General features: G+C 36.6%; 1 protein-coding gene across 1 annotated transcript in view; it reads left to right on the forward strand.

The window, feature by feature from the left end:
* The window catches only part of dnai7 (dynein axonemal intermediate chain 7), a 41,337-nt gene that overhangs the window by 13,297 nt on the left and 12,926 nt on the right, over positions 1–15,114 (forward strand). The window contains exons 3-9 of the mRNA XM_061914665.1: positions 2,359–2,496; positions 2,888–3,022; positions 6,668–6,771; positions 11,721–11,879; positions 11,965–12,142; positions 12,208–12,295; positions 12,355–12,518. Coding sequence (XP_061770649.1) covers positions 2,359–2,496; positions 2,888–3,022; positions 6,668–6,771; positions 11,721–11,879; positions 11,965–12,142; positions 12,208–12,295; positions 12,355–12,518 — 966 coding nt within the window. The remainder of the gene's footprint in view (positions 1–2,358; positions 2,497–2,887; positions 3,023–6,667; positions 6,772–11,720; positions 11,880–11,964; positions 12,143–12,207; positions 12,296–12,354; positions 12,519–15,114) is intronic.

Raw genomic sequence — 15,114 nt, forward strand, 5'->3', positions numbered from 1 at the left:
TGTCCATAAGCCCTGCCAAAACCAAAACACACCCAGCCGACGAGTAACACAGGAAGGCGGGGAGAAAAGTGAAAGAAGTCGGCAAAAGTCCCAAAAATGTTCAAAAATCACACCCAGGTTCGAGTCCCACAAGTCCCGCTGCCAGCCTTGAAAGTCCCGGGATGCCCAAAATATCCAAAACTCACCAAGCCGAGTCCCACAGGAAGTGGGGGAGAAAAGTGAGAAAAGTGAGAAAAGTCAGCAAAAGTCCCAAAAATTTTCAAAAATCACACCCAGGTTCGAGTCCCACAAGTCCCACTGCCAGCCTTGAAAGTCCCAGAATGCCCAAAATGTCCAAAACGCAGCCAACAGAGTCCTACAGGAAGTGGGGGAGAAAAATGAAAGAAGTCGGCAAAAGTCCCACAAATGTTCAAAAATCACACCCAGGTTCGAGTCCCACAAGTCTCGCTGCCAGCCTTGAAAGTCCCGGGATGCCCAAAATATCCAAAACTCATCAAGCCGAATCCCACAGGAAGTGGGGGAGAAAAGTGAGAAAAGTCGGCAAAAGTCCCAAAAATGTTCAAAAAATCACACCCGGGTTCGAGTCCCACAAATCCCGCCGCCAGCCTAGCAAGTCCTCGGAAGCCCGAAATGTCTAAAACGCACTCAGCAAAGTCCCACATGAAGTGGGGGAGAAAAGTGAGAAAAGTCAGCAAAAGTCCCCAAAATGTTAAAAAAAAAAATCACACCCGTGTTTGAGTCCCACAAGTCCTGCTGCCGGTCGCACAAGTCCCGGGATGCCCAAAATGTCCAAAACTTACCCAGCAAAGTCGCACGGGAAGGCGGGGCAAAAAGTGAGAAAAGTCGACAAAAGTCCCCAAAATGTTCAAAAATCACACCCAGGTTCGAGTCCCACGAGTCCTGCCGCCGGTCGCACAAGTCCCCGGATGCCCAAGATGTCCAAAACGCACCTAGCCAAGTTCCACAGGAAGTGGGGGAGAAAAGTGAGAAAAGTCCCCAAAATGTTAAAAAATCACACCCAGGTTCGAGTCCCATGAGTCCCACCGCCGGCCGCACAAGTCCCCGGATGCCCAAAATGTCCAAAACGCACCCAGCCAAGTCCCACGGGAAGGCTGGGCGAAAAGTGAGAAAAAGTCGTCAAAAGTCCCAAAAATTTTCAAAAATCACACCCGAGTTCAAGTCCCACAAGTCCCACAAGCCTTGCAAGTCCCAGGATGCCCGAAATGTCCAAAACGCACCCAGCCAGGTCCCAAGGGAAGGCGGGTAGAAAAGTGAGAAAAGTCGGCAAAAGTCCCCAAAATGTTTAAAAATCACACCCGGGTTCGAGTCTCACAAGTCCTGCCGCCAGCCGTGCAAGTCCCGGGATGCCCAAAGTGTCTAAAATGCACCCAGCCAAGTCCCACTGGAAGTGGGGGAGAAAAGTGAGAAAAGTTGGCAAAAGTCCCCAAAATGTTAAAAAAAAAAATCACACCCGGGTTTGAGTCCCACAAGTCCTTCTGCCGGCCGCACAAGTCCCGGGATGCCCAAAATGTCCAAAACTCACCCAGCAAAGTCACACGGGAAGGCGGGGCGAAAAGTGAGAAAAGTCGGCAAAAGTCCCCAAAATGTTCAAAAGTCACACCCAGGTTCGAGTCCCACGAGTCCCGCCGCCGGCCGCACAAGTCCCGGGATGCCAGAAATGTCCAAAACGCACCCAGCAAAGTCGCATGGGAAGTGGGGGAGAAAAGTGAGAAATGTTGGCAAAGGTCCCCAAAATGTTAAAAAAAAAAATCACACCCGGGTTCGAGTCCCACAAGTCCCGGGAATCCCAAAATGTTCAAAACGCACCCAGCAAAGTCACAAAGGAAAACGGGTAGAAAAGTAAGAAAAGTCGGCAAAAGCCCCAAAATGTTCAAAAATCACACCCGGGTTCGAGTCCTACAAGTCCCGCCGCCAGCCTAGCAAGTCCTGGGAAACCCGAAATGTCCAAAACGCACCCAACCAAGTCCTACGGGAAGTGGGGGAGAAAAGTGAGAAAAGTCGGCAAAAGTCCCTAAAATGTTCAAAAATCACAACCGTGTTCGAATCCCACAAGTCCCGCCGCTAGCCTTGCAAGACCCGGAATGTCCAAAATGTCCAAAACTCACCCAGCCAAGTCCCATGGGAAGTGGGGGAGAAAAGTGGCCATCATTCAATGTGGAGGAAAAAAACTAAAAGAATGACTCAACAAGCGTGTATTGGTGGAATGGACCGACTTCCCTGGTTAGCTGCCTTTTGCTAGCGATTCTTTATGACTTAGAATTTGACCAGTGTGTCCACACTGGGAGCGATACATGCAATGCAGCGTGACACTTGATAATGTGATCGGTGTGTCCACAGTGGGAGCGATACATGCAATGCAGCGTGATACCAGACTCCACGGTGCAGCAGGACGTCAACACATTCATCAGCTTGTGGAGAGACGAGACAAGCTGCGACCTCAACACCGTGCTGAAGAAATGTAACGTGGCCCAGCAGGTCTGTTGGCATGCACTCCTATCTCCATATTCCATCCACAGACTGGGACCTCCGCCGCTCCCAGTCTGTGGAATGCACTCCCTGACCACCTGAGGGCACCACAGACTGTGAATGCTATTAAAAAAAGGCTTAAAAACCCTTCTTTTAAAAAAAGCCTTTTAGAGATGTATGCATACTAGTTCCAGCTATTAGGCTGTTGTAGTTTGTATTTATTTTTGTTAATATATTTTTATTATTATTATTTTTATTTTATTTATTTTTTTAAATACACTGTAGCACTTTGATGTTGTTTGCTCAATATGAAGTGCTTTTTAAAAATAAAATCTATTATTATTATTATTTATCTTTATTCAGGGAGGTTTTCAGACAATATTCTTTCTTCTCCACCCAGCTGATGGAGGAACTGGAGGAGCTGCTGAGAAAAGCAGGCAGCCTCAAAGAAGTGATGACATACAGGGAGGCTCTCCTCCATCTGCAGGATGTAGTCCACAACAAAATCCTCAACGTGAGCGCGGAGATCCTGAAGGTGCACTTCCTCAGCACACTTTCTTTATTTTAAAGAGCACTACAATATAGTTGCTATTGCAAAATAGGTTTGCTGTTATCTGTTTACTTTGCACTCTTTTTTTAAATACTGTAGTTAACTATTTCAGGGCTTTGATGCACATTGTTACCCATCCATCCATCTATTTTCTACCGCTTATTCCCTTTGGGGTAGCGGAGGGCGCTGGTGCCTATATCAGTTACAATCGGGCGGAAGGCAGTGTACACCCTGGACAAGTCGCCACCTTATCGCAGGCACATTGTTACAAAAATGTAAAATAATCATAAGAGATCATTATTTGAGGTAATCAAGTAAAACATTGGAAATATACTGTACTTCATGTAAAGGAATAATAATAATAATACAGACTTTTACCCATATCTATACATTATAATACAATGAAAAAATAATACAATGAAATGCATTGTACAATTTAAAAATTTTCACCAATAACTAAACATGTTTTTAATGTTTAGTTATTGGGGGGGGGGGGGGGGGGACATGGATGAAGTGATGGCTGTCCAAAGTCGAGAGCCGGGGTGGACCTATTATGTTAGATCCAATATGGACTGGACTCTCACACTATTATGTTAGATCCACTATGGACTAGACTCACACTATTATGTTAGATCCACTATGGACTAGACTTTCAGTATTATGTTAGATCCACTATGGACTGGACTCTCACGCTATTATGTTGGATCCACTATGGACTGGACTCTCACTATTATGTTAGATCCACTATGGACTAGACTCACACTATTATGTTAGATCCACTATGGACTAGACTTTCACTATTATGTTAGATCCACTATGGACTGGACTCTCACGCTATTATGTTGGATCCACTATGGACTGGACTCTCACTATTATGTTAGATCCACTATGGACTGGACTCGCATTATTATGTTAGATCCACTATGGACCGGACTCTCACTATTATTATGTTAGATCCACTATGGACTGGACTCTCACTATTATGTTAGATCCACTATGGACCGGACTCTCACTATTATGTTAGCTCCACTATGGACTGGACTCTCACTCTATTATGTTAGATCCACTATGGACTAGACTCACACTATCATGTTAAATCCACTATGGACTGGACTTTCACTATTTATGTTAGATCCACTATGGACTGGACTCTCACTATTATGTTATATCCACTATGGACTGGACTTTCACTATTATTATGTTGGATCCACTATGGACTGGACTCTCACTATTATGTTAGATCCACTATGGACTGGACTCTCACTATTATTATAGATCCACTATGGACTGGACTCTCACTATTATGTTTGATCCACTGTGGACCGGACTCTCACTATTATGTTCGATCCACTATGGACTGGGATCTCACTATCATGTTAGATCCACTATGGACTGGACTTTCACACTATTATGTTAGATCCACTATGGACTGGACTCTCACACTATCATGTTAGATCCACTATGGACTGGACTCTCACTATTATGTTGGATCCACTATGGACTGGACTCTCACTATTATTATAGATCCACTATGGACTGGACTCTCACTACTATGTTAGATCCACTGTGGACCGGACTCTCACTATTATGTTCGATCCACTATGGACTGGGATCTCACTATCATGTTAGATCCACTATGGACTGGACTCTCACACTATTATGTTAGATCCACTATGGACGACTCTCACACTATCATGTTAGATCCACTATGGACTGGACTCTCACTATTATGTTAGATCCACTATGGACTGGACTATCACACTATTATGTTAGATCCACTATGGACTAGAATCTCACTATTATGTTAGATCCACTATGGACTGGACTCTCACACTATTATGTTAGATCCACTATGGACTAGACTCACACTATTTGAGACACTAGTGATTTAGGGCTATATAAGTAAACATTGATTGATTGATATTATGTTAGATCCACTATGGACTGGACTCTCTCACTATTATGTTAGATCCACTTGACGTCCATTGCATCCAGTCTCTCCTAGAGGGGGGGGGGGGATCACCCACATTTGCGGTCCTCTCTAAGATTTCACATAGTCATTCTCATTGATGTCCCACTGGGTTGTGAGTTTTTCCTTGCCCTTATATGGGATCTGAACAAAGGATGTGGTTGTGGCTTGTGCAGCCCTTTGAGACACTTGTGATTTAGGGCTATATAAATAAACATTGATTGATTGAATGTGTTCCCAGGCCAGCTGGGAGACATAGTCTTCCCAACGTGTCCTGGGTCTTCCCTTTAGGCTCATACTGGTCGGACCCCCCTCGGGAGGCGTTCAGGGGACAGACACAGAGAGGCCCAGACCACCTCATGAATTTAATACATCCGATATAGTCGGACTCACTTCGACTCCCAGCAAGGGCTCTGGAACCAGTTCTCTCGAGAGGGGCTGGACTCTCTTCCACTCTTGAAAGGCAACGGGCTGGGGTTGAAAATCCTGTTGTCCCCCGACTCAAAGCCTGCACGTTGGAGTTCAACCCAGTGGACGAGAGGGTAGCTTACCTCCACCTTCGGGTGGGGGGAACGGGTCCTGACTGTCTGCGCTTAAAGTCCTGTGGGGAGTGATCAGAGAGTATGGGGTATGGGACTGTCTGATTGTGGCGGTCCGCTCCCTGTAGGATCAGTGTCAGAGCTTAGTCCGCATCGCCGGCAGTAAGTCGGACACGTTTCCAGTGAGGGTTGGACTCTGTCCATAACTTTTATGGACCAAATTCCTAGGCGCAGTCAGGGCGTTGAAGGGATCCGGTTTGGTGGCTGCAGGATTAGGTCTCTGCTTTTTGCAGATGATGTGGTCCTGATGGCTTCATCCGGCCAGAATCTTCAGTTCTAACTGGATCGGTGAAACAAACGGGATGAGAATCAGCACCTCCAAATCCGAGTCCATGGTTCTCGCCCGGAAAAGGGTGGAGTGCCATCCCCGGGTTGGGGAGGAGACTCTGGCCCAAATGGAGGAGTTCAAGTACATGGGAGTCTTGTTCACGAGTGAGGGAAGGGTGCGGGGTCTTCAGTAATGCGGACGCTGTATCGATCCCTTGTGGTGAATAAGGAGCTGAGCCGGAAGGCAAAGCTCTCAATTTACCGATCGATCTGTGTTCCCATCCTCACCTTTGGGTCATGACCGAAAGGACAAGATCACTGGTCTCTCCCTTAGAGATTGAGTGAGAAGCTCTGTCATCCGGGAGGAGCTCAAAGTAAAGCCGCTGCTCCTCCACATGGACAGGAGCCAGATGAGGTGGACCTGATGCCACCCGAACGCCTCCCTAGGGAGTTGCTTAGGGCACGTCCGACCGGTAGGAGGCCACGGGGAAGACCCAGGACACGTTGGGAAGACTATGTCTCCCGGCTGACCTGGGAACGCCTCAGGATCCTCCGGGAGGAACTGGACCAAGTGGCTGGGGAGAGGAAAGTCTGGGCTTCTCTGCTTAGGCTGCTGCCCCCGCGACCCAACCTCGGATAAGCGGAAGAAGATGGATGGTGGAAGTAAGGAAACAGTTCTGTAGTTTCTAAACTGCTGTGTCTGCAGCCTCATGATTGTGTACAATGTTTGGGATGTTGTTTGTTTGGAATGATCGGTTGCTGACGTTGATGTTTGTGTCCCCTGGTTGGGCGAAGGGGGCCAGTTCCAATATCGACACGGAGACGGGCAACATGCAGGCTGTGATAAAAGACGACAACATGACATTGTGCCTCTGGGCAAACCTCATGAGGAATCACAGGTAATCAGACCGCTTTTGGAGTCCAAGCCTTTAAATGGCAGCATAATGAAAAATGGCACATTACTCAAAACTACTGCAAAATATTCTATAACAATGTAGTTTTACATTTATCTTTTTATTTTTATTTTAGTGATTTAAATCTTAAATATTTAGAAAAAAAAAATAAAAAAAAAAATAAAAAAAAAAATAAAATAAAAAAAAAAAAAAAAATATATATATATATATATATATATATACACACGCATCAAATACTAACAATATCTGTGGAATTTTGAAAAAAACAGTATATGTATTCTATATTTGTCTTTGTTATTTAATATTTTATTCAATTTTTAGATATGTATATCCAATACTAAATATATTTATGTGATTTAAATCCCTTATTTTAAATACCAGATTCCTAAAACTGCTGCAATATAGGTTTTGTATCCAAGTATTTTTATATTTTCTATGATTTAACTTTAATAATATTTGTGTGATTCTTAACGCTTTAAATGCCAGCATGACCCCAAACAAATGTCAGGTTACTAAAAACTGCTCTCATATTTTCTTCTAAATTTATGTATTTTTCATATCTTTATTATTTAACATATTTTTTTATATACTGTATATCTATCAAATAAATGCTAATTATATTTGTGGGCATTAACCCTTTAAAACTAAAAAACATGTCAGTTTAATAAAAACTGTTCTTATATTTTCTATATCCATTTATTTAAAATATTTTATGTATATTTAAAAATATATATATATTTTTCAAATATATATCCATCCATCTTCTACCGCTTATTCCCATTGGAGTCGTGGGGGGCGTTAGTGCCTATCTCAGCTACAATCAGGCGGAAGGCGGAGTACACCCTGGACAAGTCGCCACCTAATTACAATTTTTATATACAGCATATGTATCAAATAAATACTAATTATATGTATGTGATTCTTAGCCCTTTAAATGCCAGCATGACCCAAAAAAATGTCAAGTTACTAAAAACTGCTCTCATATTTTCTTCTATAATCATTTATTTTTTTGTATCTTTATTATTTGACATACTTTTTTAAATGTACTACTAATTATATTTGTGTGATTTAACCCTTTGAATATAAAAAACATGTCAAGTTACTAAAAACGTCTCTCATATGTTCTATATTCATTTGATATTTAAAATGTTCTTATTTATATTTGAACATTTTCATATTATTGTGTAACTTTTTTTTCCACTTTATTTTAAAACATTTTTTTCCAAATGGTTCCATTTTTATGTACTGTACATCTATCAAATAAATACAAATTATATTTGTGTGATTCTTAACCCTTTAAATGCCAGCATGACCCAAAAAAAAAATGTTAGGTTACTAAAAACTGCTCTCATATTTTCTTCTGTATTATTTTAATATCTTTATTATTTAACATACTTTATTTTAAATAGTAATTTTTTTTAATAAAGTATAACTGTCAAATACTAAGTATATTTGAGGGATTTTAACCCTTTTAATGCCATGACAAAAAAATGCTCTAAAATATTTTTTTAGTTACATGGTTTAATATATTTTATTTAACATATTTTTTTAAATAATTAAACGTTTTGTATACCGTATGTCCATCAAATACTAATTATATTTGTGTGATTTAACCATTTGAATCTAAAAAAATGTCAAGTTACTAAAAATATCTCTCATAATATGTTCTGTATTCATTTACATTTTTCTTATATGTATTTAAAACATTTTTTTATTATATTGTAACTTTTTTTTTTTACAAATGCTTACATTTTTACTTGCAGCATATGTATCAAATAAATACTGTTTGAAATAGTAATTTTAAAAAATATATAATTTAACTTTCAAACACTATATTTGTGGTATTTTAACCCTTTAAGTGCCAGCGTGACATCTAACTGCTCTAAAGTATTTGTTTTATTTACATAGTTTTGTACATTTTATTATTTAACATGTTTTATTAAATATCTAATTGTTTTGTATACCGTATGTCACGACATGGTATGTCACAGTTTAAGAGGAACCCAAGGATGCAGACAGACAAGAGGTGAGTCGAACAGCGTCTTTACTCTAGGTAGCGTACTCACAACAAAGGGTGCTCCTCATAGGAGAGAACAAAAGGCGACGGAGCAAAAAGTAGAACTCAAAATGGGCTTTGTGGAAAAAACTACAAAAACGATATAATAATCTAGAATAAACTTGGGCTGGAGTTGCAAGACGTGCAACAGCTGACTAGGAACCAAGCTGGATGGCACCGGGAGCGACCAGGAAAACAAGCAGCATAGAACACGGAAGTGGTCAGTAATGAAGCCAAGGTGTGGAATCACCAAGTGCCATCCAGCTGCCAAGGTGCAGTTTAAATATCCTCCGGGGAAAATAGGAAGCAGCTGTGCACGTCTCACAACTCCGCCCACAAAGGGGAAACAGGAACTCTAAGAGGAAAGAGTAATGAAGTGAGGTCAAAAGGTCAACTGCACCAACAGAGGAAAACTGAATACGAACCACAAGGTGGCAGCAGGTGGTGACACCGTATGTCTAGCAAATATTTGTATATACTGCATATCTATCAAATAAATATGAATTATATTTGTGTGATTTAACCCTTTAAATCTAAAAAACATGTCAAGTTACTAAAAACGGCTCTTATAGTACATTCTATATTAATTTTTTATTTAAAATGTTCTTATATAGATTTTAACATTTTTTATATTATATCGTAACGTTTTATTCTTTAATATATTAAAATAAATAATTCAAATAATATTTTTTTTGATATACAGCATATGTATAAAAAACATACTAAATATATTTGTGTGATTCTTAACCCTTTAAATGCCAATATGACCAAAACAATTGTCAGCTTACTAAAAACCTATTCTTATAATATTTTTTATATTCATTTATTATTTAAAATATTCTAAATATATTTTAAAAATGTTTCTATTATATTTAAAAAAAAAGGTATATATTTTAACTTTTTTTTTCAAATAATTACATTTTTATATACAGAATATGTATCAAATAGATACTAATTGATTTGTATGATTCTTAACCCTTTGAATGCCAGCACGACCAAGAAAAACATATATTTTTTAAATAATTAAACGTTTTGTATACCGTATTTCTATCAAATACTTAATATATTTGTGTGATTTAACCCTTTAAATCTAAAAAAAATATGTCAGGTTAATAAAAACTGCTCTTATAACATTTTCTATATTCATTTATTATTTAAAATGTTCTTACATATATTTGAAAAAAAATGTATATTATATTTAAAAAAAAATTAATAAACATATTTTATCCATATATTTTTCATATCTTTTTTATTTAACATACTTTTAAAAAATAGTTATTATTATTATTTCAAATAAATATTACATATATTTGTGTGATTCTTAACCCTTTAAATGCCAGCATGACCAAAAAAATCGTCAGTTTAGTATAAACTGTTCTTATATTTTCTATATTCATTTATTATTCAAAATATTTTATATATATTTTAAAAATGTTTCTATTATATTTTTTTAAAAAAAGGTATATATTTTAACTTTTTTTTTTCAAATAATCAAATTTTTATATACAGAATATGTATCAAATACATACTAATTTATTTGTATGATTCTTAACCCTTTGAATGCCAGCACGACCAAAAAAAAAACATATTTTTTAAAATAATTAAACGTTTTGTATACCGTATGTCTATCAAATACTTAATATATTTGTGTGATTTAACCCTTTAAATCTAAAAAAAATATGTCTGGTTAATAAAAACTGCTCTTATAACATTTTCTATATTCATTTATTATTTAAAATGTTCTTACATATATTTGAAAAAAAATGTATATTATATTTAAAAACATTTTTATAAACATATTTTATCCATATATTTTTTATATCTTTTTTATTTAACATATTTAAAAAAAAAAGTTATTATTATTTCAAATAAATATTACATATATTTGTGTGATTCTTAACCCTTTAAATGCCAGCATGACCCAAAAAATCGTCAGTTTAGTATAAACTATTCTTATATTTTCTATATTCATTTATTATTCAAAATATTTTATATATTTTTAAAAAATGTTTCTATTATATTTAAAAAAAAAAGGTATATATTTTAACTTTTTTTTCAAATAATTACATTTTTATATACAGAATATGTATCAAATACATACTAATTTATTTGTATGATTTTTAACCCTTTGAATGCCAGCACGACCAAAAAAAAAACATATTTTTTAAAATAATTAAATGTTTTGTATACCGTATGTCTATCAAATACTAATTATAGTTGTGTGATTTAACTCTTTAAACCTAAAAAAATATGTCTGGTTACTAAAAACTGCTCTTATAACATTTTCTAAATTCATTTATTATATAAAATGTTCTTACATATATTTGGAAAAAAAAGAATATTATATTTAAACTTTTTTTTTATAAATATATTTTATCTTTTTATTTTTTATATCTTTATTATTTAACATACTTTAAAACAATTGTTATTTAATATTATTATTTCAAATAAATACTAAATATATTTGTGTGATTCTTAACCCTTTAAATGCCAGCATGACCAAAAAAATTGTCAGTTTACTAAAAACTGTTCTTATATTTTCTATATTCATTTATTATTTAAAATATTTTATATAAATTTAAAAAAAAATCTATTATATTAAAAAAAATCAATGTTTTAACTTTTTTTTAAATTTTAATAATTACATTTTTGTATACAGCATATGTATCAAAAAAATACAAATTAAATTTGTGTGATTCTTAACCCTTTAAATGCCAGCAATATGTCAGGTTAATTAAAATGTTCTTCTATATTCATGAATATTTCATATCTTCATTATCCAACATACATATTTATTTACTACTAATTATATTTGTGTGATTGGAATGGTCATCCATGGGTGCACAGGACTTATTGGGGTGGTGCTGTGGTCTTTCAGGTTCAAGTACTTGAACTTCGGGGAGGTGGGCATGGGCTTTGAGCTGACCAAGCAGCTGGCAGGGAGCGACATCGCCGTGCGGATCCTCTACACCCGCTACGACCATTTGTCCATCCTGTCCAGGATGACCCACATGACCATGCCGCTGCCCCCCGTCAGGTGGGTCCCACCTCCCTTTTAGCACACACACACACACACCTTCAGAGAAGGCTTCACATCGCCTTGGTCTCGGGGGGGCCCCCAGCTCTCTCAGCAAGGCGGAGGAGGTTCCACCCGAGCAGGGGGAGGGCAAGGAGATCCAGGAGGAGGCCAAGGAGAACCAGGAGGAGGCGGGGGCTCAGCAGCAGCAGCAGCAGCAGCAGCATGAGACCGTGGAGGATGAGAAGACAACCGCCAATGAGTCTGAGGGGACCAAGGCACAGGTATCTTGGCATGCTGCGTATGTACAGTACGTACAGTACGTACAGTATATGTGCCTCCATTGCAGAACTCTGAAAGCCACCTGTCAAAAAGCAGCGCCCCACACCCCGAGGATGGAGACAGCCAGATCCAGACCCAAATAGAGACCGTTACAGGTAAGCCGGTCACCTGTCTGCGTCCAAACGCATTCTCACAGGTGTCTTCCACTTTCCAGCCGCCTCCACTCCCCCTCCCCCGCAGGAGGCCGCCGAGGACGCCGGCCCGGACCCCCACGTGGTGGACCTGAGGGAGTACACCACCCTGGGCGGGGTCTTCTACTGCGAAGTTTTCCACCTGCCGCCGCAGGCGCATCAAGTCAAGGGCTGGGAGATCCGAAAGGTAAACAATGGGGAATGTTGCCTTCCTCTACGCCCATATTTGGCTTTTTGACTCGTATCAGTATCGGCCTTTTTTTTTATCGATTTAAAAACATTTTTTTTACAACTACATTCACACACGTCGTCGTCACGTGGTGTCATTTCTGTTTTTTACAAGCAGAGGAGCATGTTCGGCAGTGCACACTCACAGAGTACTTACAAGCAGACACGGTGTATAGACGGAAAAAGGACAACGGACGCATTTTGGTGCGAAAAGTAAAGATAAAGAAGAAGTTATAACACCGAAACACCCTCAGGAAGAGCTCCTTTAAGACATGGCTCGCTAGCTGGCGGCTAACGTCCATCCGCAATGTTTTAGCTACTTCTAAATCACTAATCCTGGCCCCCATGGCGACAAAGTAAGTTTCTTACAGGTAGCATTTTCACAGCAGGACAAGGAACGACATACCCTAGCTCACCGGCGTCACAATGTAAACAAACTACCCTGTCGTTCCGAAAAGTTTCGAAAAAATAAAAATATAGATTGTAGAGTAGCCTTGAGGAGGTTTTATGACGCACTAAGTTGTTGAATAAGCACCCGATGAGATATTTCTAGATTCGAAATGTTAATTTATTTTCACAAACCAAAAATATTCACCGTGGTTGACTTGCTATATAACCAAAAATAAACGTATTTAGTAGCGTATCTAGTCGATCCTATAATAATAACGTTGATATTTTTGGCATGACAACATCGTCTTTTGTTTTTTTAAAATGTATATTATGTTTATAAAGTCAGTAAATACGTCCCTTGGACACATGAGGACTTTGAATATGACCAATGTATGATCCTGTAACTACTTGGTATCGGATCAACACCTAAATGTGTGGTATCATCTAAAACTAATGTCAAGTATCAAAGAAGAGAAGAATAAGTGATTATTACTTTTTGACAGAAGTGTAGATAGAACATGTTAAAACAGACAACAGCACGACACCTACCCTTTACATCAGTATTTCTTAACCATATATAATATACATATATTTTTTATTTACATAGTTTTATGTATTTTATTATTTAACATATATATTTTTTAAATAATTAAATGTTTTAATGTATGTCTATCAAATACTAATTATATTTGTGTGATTCAACCCTTTAAATCTAAAGGAATTGTCAGCTTACTAAAACTGTTCTCATATTTTCTATATTAATTTATAATTTAAAATGTTCTTATATATATATTTTAACATTAAACATGTTTTTTAAAATATTTTTTTACATACAGTATATTTATCAATTACTAACTATATTTGTGGGATTTTAACCCTTTAAATGCTAGCATGACAAAAAACCGCTCTAAAATATATTTTTTTATTCACAGTTTTATATATTTTATTATTTAACATATATACAGTATATCTATCAGAAAAACTAACTATATTTGTGGGATTTCAACCCTTTAAATGCCAGCATGACAAAAAAATGCTCTAAAACATTTTGTATATTCATGTATTTTTAAAATATTTTATTATTAAACATGTTTTTTGAAATAATTTATTTTCACATACAGTGTATATATCAAATACTATTTATAGTAGTGGGATTTTAACCCTTTAAATGCCAGCATGACAAAAAAATGCTCAAAAATATTTTTTTATATTCATGTAGTTTTATATGTTTTATTATTAAACATATTTTTGGGAATAATATTTTTTTACATACAGTGTATCTATCAAATACTAACTATATTTGTGGGATTTTAACCCTTTAAATGCCAGCATCACAAATAAAACGCTCTAAAATATTATTTTTATTCACTTAATTTTTGTATATTTTATTATTTAACATAATTTTCTAAATAATTAAGTGTTTTAATGTATGTCTATCAAATACTAATTATATTTGTGTGATTTAACCCTTTAAATCCAAAGGAAATGTCAACTTACTAAAACTGTTCTATTTTCTATATTAATTTATAATTTCAAATGTTCTTATATATATATTTTAACATTAAACATGTTTTTTGTAGCTGAGATAGGCGCCAGCGCCCCCCGCGGCCCCGAAAGGGAATAAGCGGTAGAAAATGGATGGATGGATGTTTTTTTTTTTATATTTTTTTTTACATACAGTATATCTATCAAATACTAACTATATTTGTGGGATTTTAACCCTTTAAACGCCAGCATGACAAACAACCGCTCTAAAATATATATTTTTATTCACAGTTTTATATATTTTATTATTATACATATACTTTTTACATAATTGAATGTTTTAACGTATGTCTATCAAATAATTATATTTGTGTGATTTAAACCTTTAAATCTAAAGGAATTGTCAGCTTACTAAAACTGTTCTTATATTTTCTATATTAATTTATCATTTAAAATGTTCTTATATATATTTTTTAACATTAAACGTGTTTTTTAAATTTTCATTTTACATACAGTATATCTATCAGAAAAACTAACTATATTTGTGGGATTTTAACCCTTTAAATGCCAGCATGACAAAAAAATGCTCTAAAATATTTTGTATATTCATGTATTTTTATATATTTTATTATTAAACATGTTTGTTTTAATATATATTTTTTTACATACAGTGTATCTAT

This window comes from Nerophis ophidion, linkage group LG10, assembly GCF_033978795.1.
Source record: "Nerophis ophidion isolate RoL-2023_Sa linkage group LG10, RoL_Noph_v1.0, whole genome shotgun sequence".
In the NCBI taxonomy this organism is placed as follows: Eukaryota; Metazoa; Chordata; class Actinopteri; order Syngnathiformes; family Syngnathidae; genus Nerophis; species Nerophis ophidion.